Source organism: Setaria viridis, chromosome 4 (genome assembly GCF_005286985.2).
Source record: "Setaria viridis chromosome 4, Setaria_viridis_v4.0, whole genome shotgun sequence".
Taxonomy (NCBI): Eukaryota; Viridiplantae; Streptophyta; class Magnoliopsida; order Poales; family Poaceae; genus Setaria; species Setaria viridis.
The window spans coordinates 8,896,509-8,899,832 of NC_048266.2; the positions used below are offsets into that span (position 1 = coordinate 8,896,509).

Below are 3,324 nucleotides of genomic sequence, written 5' to 3' on the forward strand. Positions count from 1 at the left end.
CATTGGGCGCCGGGCGCATGATTGGGGAGGACGCACTTGGTTGGGTCTCGGTGCCGAGGGGCGCCGGGGCCCCAAGGGGAGAGCGCGGTCAAATGCTTGGTCGAAAGCGCATCGCGGAGGACGGAGGAGTGCGTGTACGCGCAGAGAAATGGAGGATGGGGCCACGCCATTGCCGTGTCCTCCATCAGGTGTCACCTCGCAATACGCGCGTACGTACGAATACGTCAGCGTCGCCCGGAAACGTCCGTATATACGAATCTGACCTAATGGCCATTGGCCGCCTGGGTCGTGGGTCGTCGAATGGTGCCATGAACAGAAGAGGAGAGGAAGAAGACGACAATGGAGAATGATTGGGTTAACTGGTGCTATTACCATATAGTGATAACGATTAATGACATTGATTTAGCACTAGACAGAAGATTAGCACAACCAGCACGCCGTCGCCGTTGCCGTTGCCATTGCGGCGCCTAGAGACGCGAGCGCGCGCGGTTGCGAGAGCCAAGGGCTAGCTAGCACCGTTGCTCGAGCTAAAACCCCTCGCCGGGGTTACTACTGCTGCCCACGTTGACGAAGTAGGACGACATCGGGGTGGTAACGGCGGCGGCGGCGCTCGTGCTCGGGCTCTCGACGCCGGCGCCGCCGTTGCTCGCCACGTCCATGCCGCCGTGGCACTGCACGTAGTCGTCGGGCTCCTCCTCCTTGTTGGCCGGCGTCGGCGCGACGCCGGGCGCGGGTCCGGCTGGCGGCTGCGTCATCTGCGGGGCCGGCACGACGGAGGGCAGCTTGGAGAGCAGCGCCTCGAGGCTGCTCATCGACGGCATGATGTGCATGGACGCGGCCGCGGCGGCCGGCCCGGCGGCGGCCACCGCGGCGCCGTAGGGGTCGTAGAGCTCCAACGGCGGCCCCGCGGGCGGCGGCATCATGCCCGGCCACCCGGGCGCGATGTCCGGCGGCGGCCCCACGCACCCGCCGCCCGGGAACACGCCGGCGGACGACGGGTGCGGCAGCAGCACCCCCGGGATGCTCTCCAGGTACCCGAACTTGCGGCGCAGCATCACGACGTTGCTCAGGTCCTCCGCCACCTGCATGACGCGCCCAAACGCCCCCATCAATCAAGAGTCCCAACCCAACACAACAACACGCCGTGTCAGCGTCGTCGCATAGCCGGGAGCGTGCAACGCGGCTGCATGCATGCACGGCAGCCGCAACGGTGAAAACGCCGCTACGCCTATACCACATCACACGACACGATACAACAAGCATACAATGCTACTGCTACGCACATGCTGCCTTGGTTTTTGCGAGAGAAATCGAAGGGCAGAGAGAAAACGACCGGTGAGCGGGTGGTGTGCGCGCCTACCTTTTTCATGGAGCCGAGCTGCACGACGCCCTCCCTGACAGCGATCAGGGCGATGGTCTGCAGAGCAAGTCAAGAATGAGCGATAGGGAAAAAAAGAAAGAAAGAAAAGCGCACGCAGGCCAAAGGGACATGGCATGGCAGCATCAGCTAGCTGGCCATGACTTGGCGAGCAGCAGAGGTAGGCCGGCAGAGCTAGCTAGCTGCCGGCTGCCGCCTCTGATTCCGATCGAGAGGGACTGGATTGCGATTTGTCAAGGCCTGAAAGTGTGCACCTGGATTCCGGACTGGAACTGCGCCTCCCACGTCCTCGGATGCTGCAAAACGAAAACAACCTTCAACACGATTCATAGCTTCACTTATCTTGCTCGAAAGGCAGTAATTTGCTAGCCTAAAGAAATTACTTAGGGTTAAGTAAGGGTGGTGCGCTTACAGAGTCCGCAGGGTTGCTCCAGGAGGAGATGAGGTTGATCTCGTTCTCCTGGGGCTCCTTGAACACCCACTTGTGGCTGTGGTCTGCCGCCACTTTCCCTATCAGCCTGCAGCAGTGAACCGCACCAAGAACAGGAGGAGCAAGGGCCCAGCCAGCCATCATTAGCAGGGAGGGGAGGATCAACCGGCACGCTGCTAACCATACGTGGTTATATTAACTGTGGACTAGTCAGACAGCCACCTACCCTTCGCCGTAGTTGTAGATGTCATGGGACATCTTGAAGAAGAGCTCAGGCTGCAGCCCCTGCGGCTGCTGCTGCTGGTGATGCTTCGCCGCCTCCTGCGGCGCCACAGCTGCCTCGCAGTCCCCGGCATACGCAACCACCGCCGCCGCTGCCCCCTCTTCGCCGCACGCGGCAGAGGTTGCCGCCGCCGCCGCCGCGAAGTTGCAGAAACCGTCCTCCCACGCCAGGATCCTAGGCGAAACCAATCGCAAGAGCGTTCACACGGGAGTTGGGATACACACAGAGCAACAGAGAAGAAGAGACAGCAATATGAGAAGTTGATGAGCGTGCAGGGTGTACCAGTTCCTCCTGTTGCCTCGGGTCCGGTCGTAAGCTGCCCCAGGGAGATCCCATCTGGTCAGCAAGCGCGCAGGTCATTAGGCAACAAGCAATAATCGCGGCTGGAATGCGCATTAGCAGCTGGGATATTAGCGGCAGGAAGGAGGAGGAGGAGAGCAAGAGCAAGAGGAGGAGGCGCACTTGGGGGGCGGGTAGTTCCGGGGCAGGATGCGCCAGAAGACGGCGTAGACCCACTGCGGGGCGTCGCCGGTGCAGAGGCTCCGCAGCGTGTGCTGCAGCAGGTGCGTCACCGCCACGGGCCCGAGCTGCTCCTCCATCGCAGCTCGCCGCCGGCCCGCCGGCGCGCCGCGGCGATCGATCGAGCTCGGCGATCGCGGGGCGAGGTTGCTTCGCTCGCACGGTGCGGCAGCGGCCGCCCGCGAGCTTGCTATCTAGCTGCTGGCTCGGCTCGTCTGAGCTCGCAAGCGAAGCTGAAGCCTAGCCAAGAATATTGGAGGAGCTAGCAAGCAGAAGCAGCAGCTAAGCACTAGCCTAAGCTGCTACTAGCTTCTAGTTTGCTTCTCCCCTCGACCCTCGCTTGGCTCGCCTGGTCTCTCTCTCTCTCTCTGTGTGCGCGTGTGATCTCTGTATGGCTGTGACTTGTGAGGCCAGGCCACCACCGAATGGGGAAGCCACACCTGCCCAAAATTTATACTACTTCCCCCCTCCCCTCTTCCCCTTCTGTCTCTCTCTCTCTCGCGCGCGCGCGCGCGCTCTCTCTCGACTGTGTCTTGGTTGCTATTGCTACTAGTATCACACTACCAGTATTTTAAAGAGCTAATAATGATCTCTCTCTCTCTAGCATGCTAGCATGGCCATGGGCGGCCGTGGTCCACGATTTCGCCCGCACCAGTTTTAATCCGGCCCGGAAAACACTAGCGAGACCCCTCCGCCGCTCGTGCTCCGGTCCGC

General features: G+C 61.6%; 1 protein-coding gene across 1 annotated transcript; it reads right to left on the bottom strand.

Moving 5' to 3' along the window:
• Nucleotides 1–347: 347 nt before the first annotated feature.
• LOC117851383 (protein RICE SALT SENSITIVE 3) lies at nt 348–3,324 on the bottom strand. The gene is made up of 7 exons (XM_034733190.2): nt 2,554–3,324; nt 2,374–2,427; nt 2,035–2,265; nt 1,791–1,896; nt 1,633–1,674; nt 1,361–1,417; nt 348–1,082 (listed from the first exon to the last, which is right to left on the bottom strand). Exons 1-7 carry the CDS (start codon nt 2,688–2,690, stop codon nt 528–530), a joined length of 1,182 nt encoding a protein of 393 aa, XP_034589081.1. The 5' UTR covers nt 2,691–3,324; the 3' UTR covers nt 348–527.

Excerpts from the sequence above, each read along its gene's own strand:
- LOC117851383 (XM_034733190.2), bottom strand. The coding sequence starts at position 2,690 with ATGGAGGAGCAGCTCGGGCCCGTGGCGGTGACGCACCTGCTGCAGCAC. Across the intron at positions 2,266-2,373 it reads CGAGGCAACAGGAGGAACTG|GATCCTGGCGTGGGAGGACG; the intron begins GTACACCCTGCA and ends GGTTTCGCCTAG. Across the intron at positions 1,675-1,790 it reads GGAGCAACCCTGCGGACTCT|CATCCGAGGACGTGGGAGGC; the intron begins GTAAGCGCACCA and ends TTCGTTTTGCAG.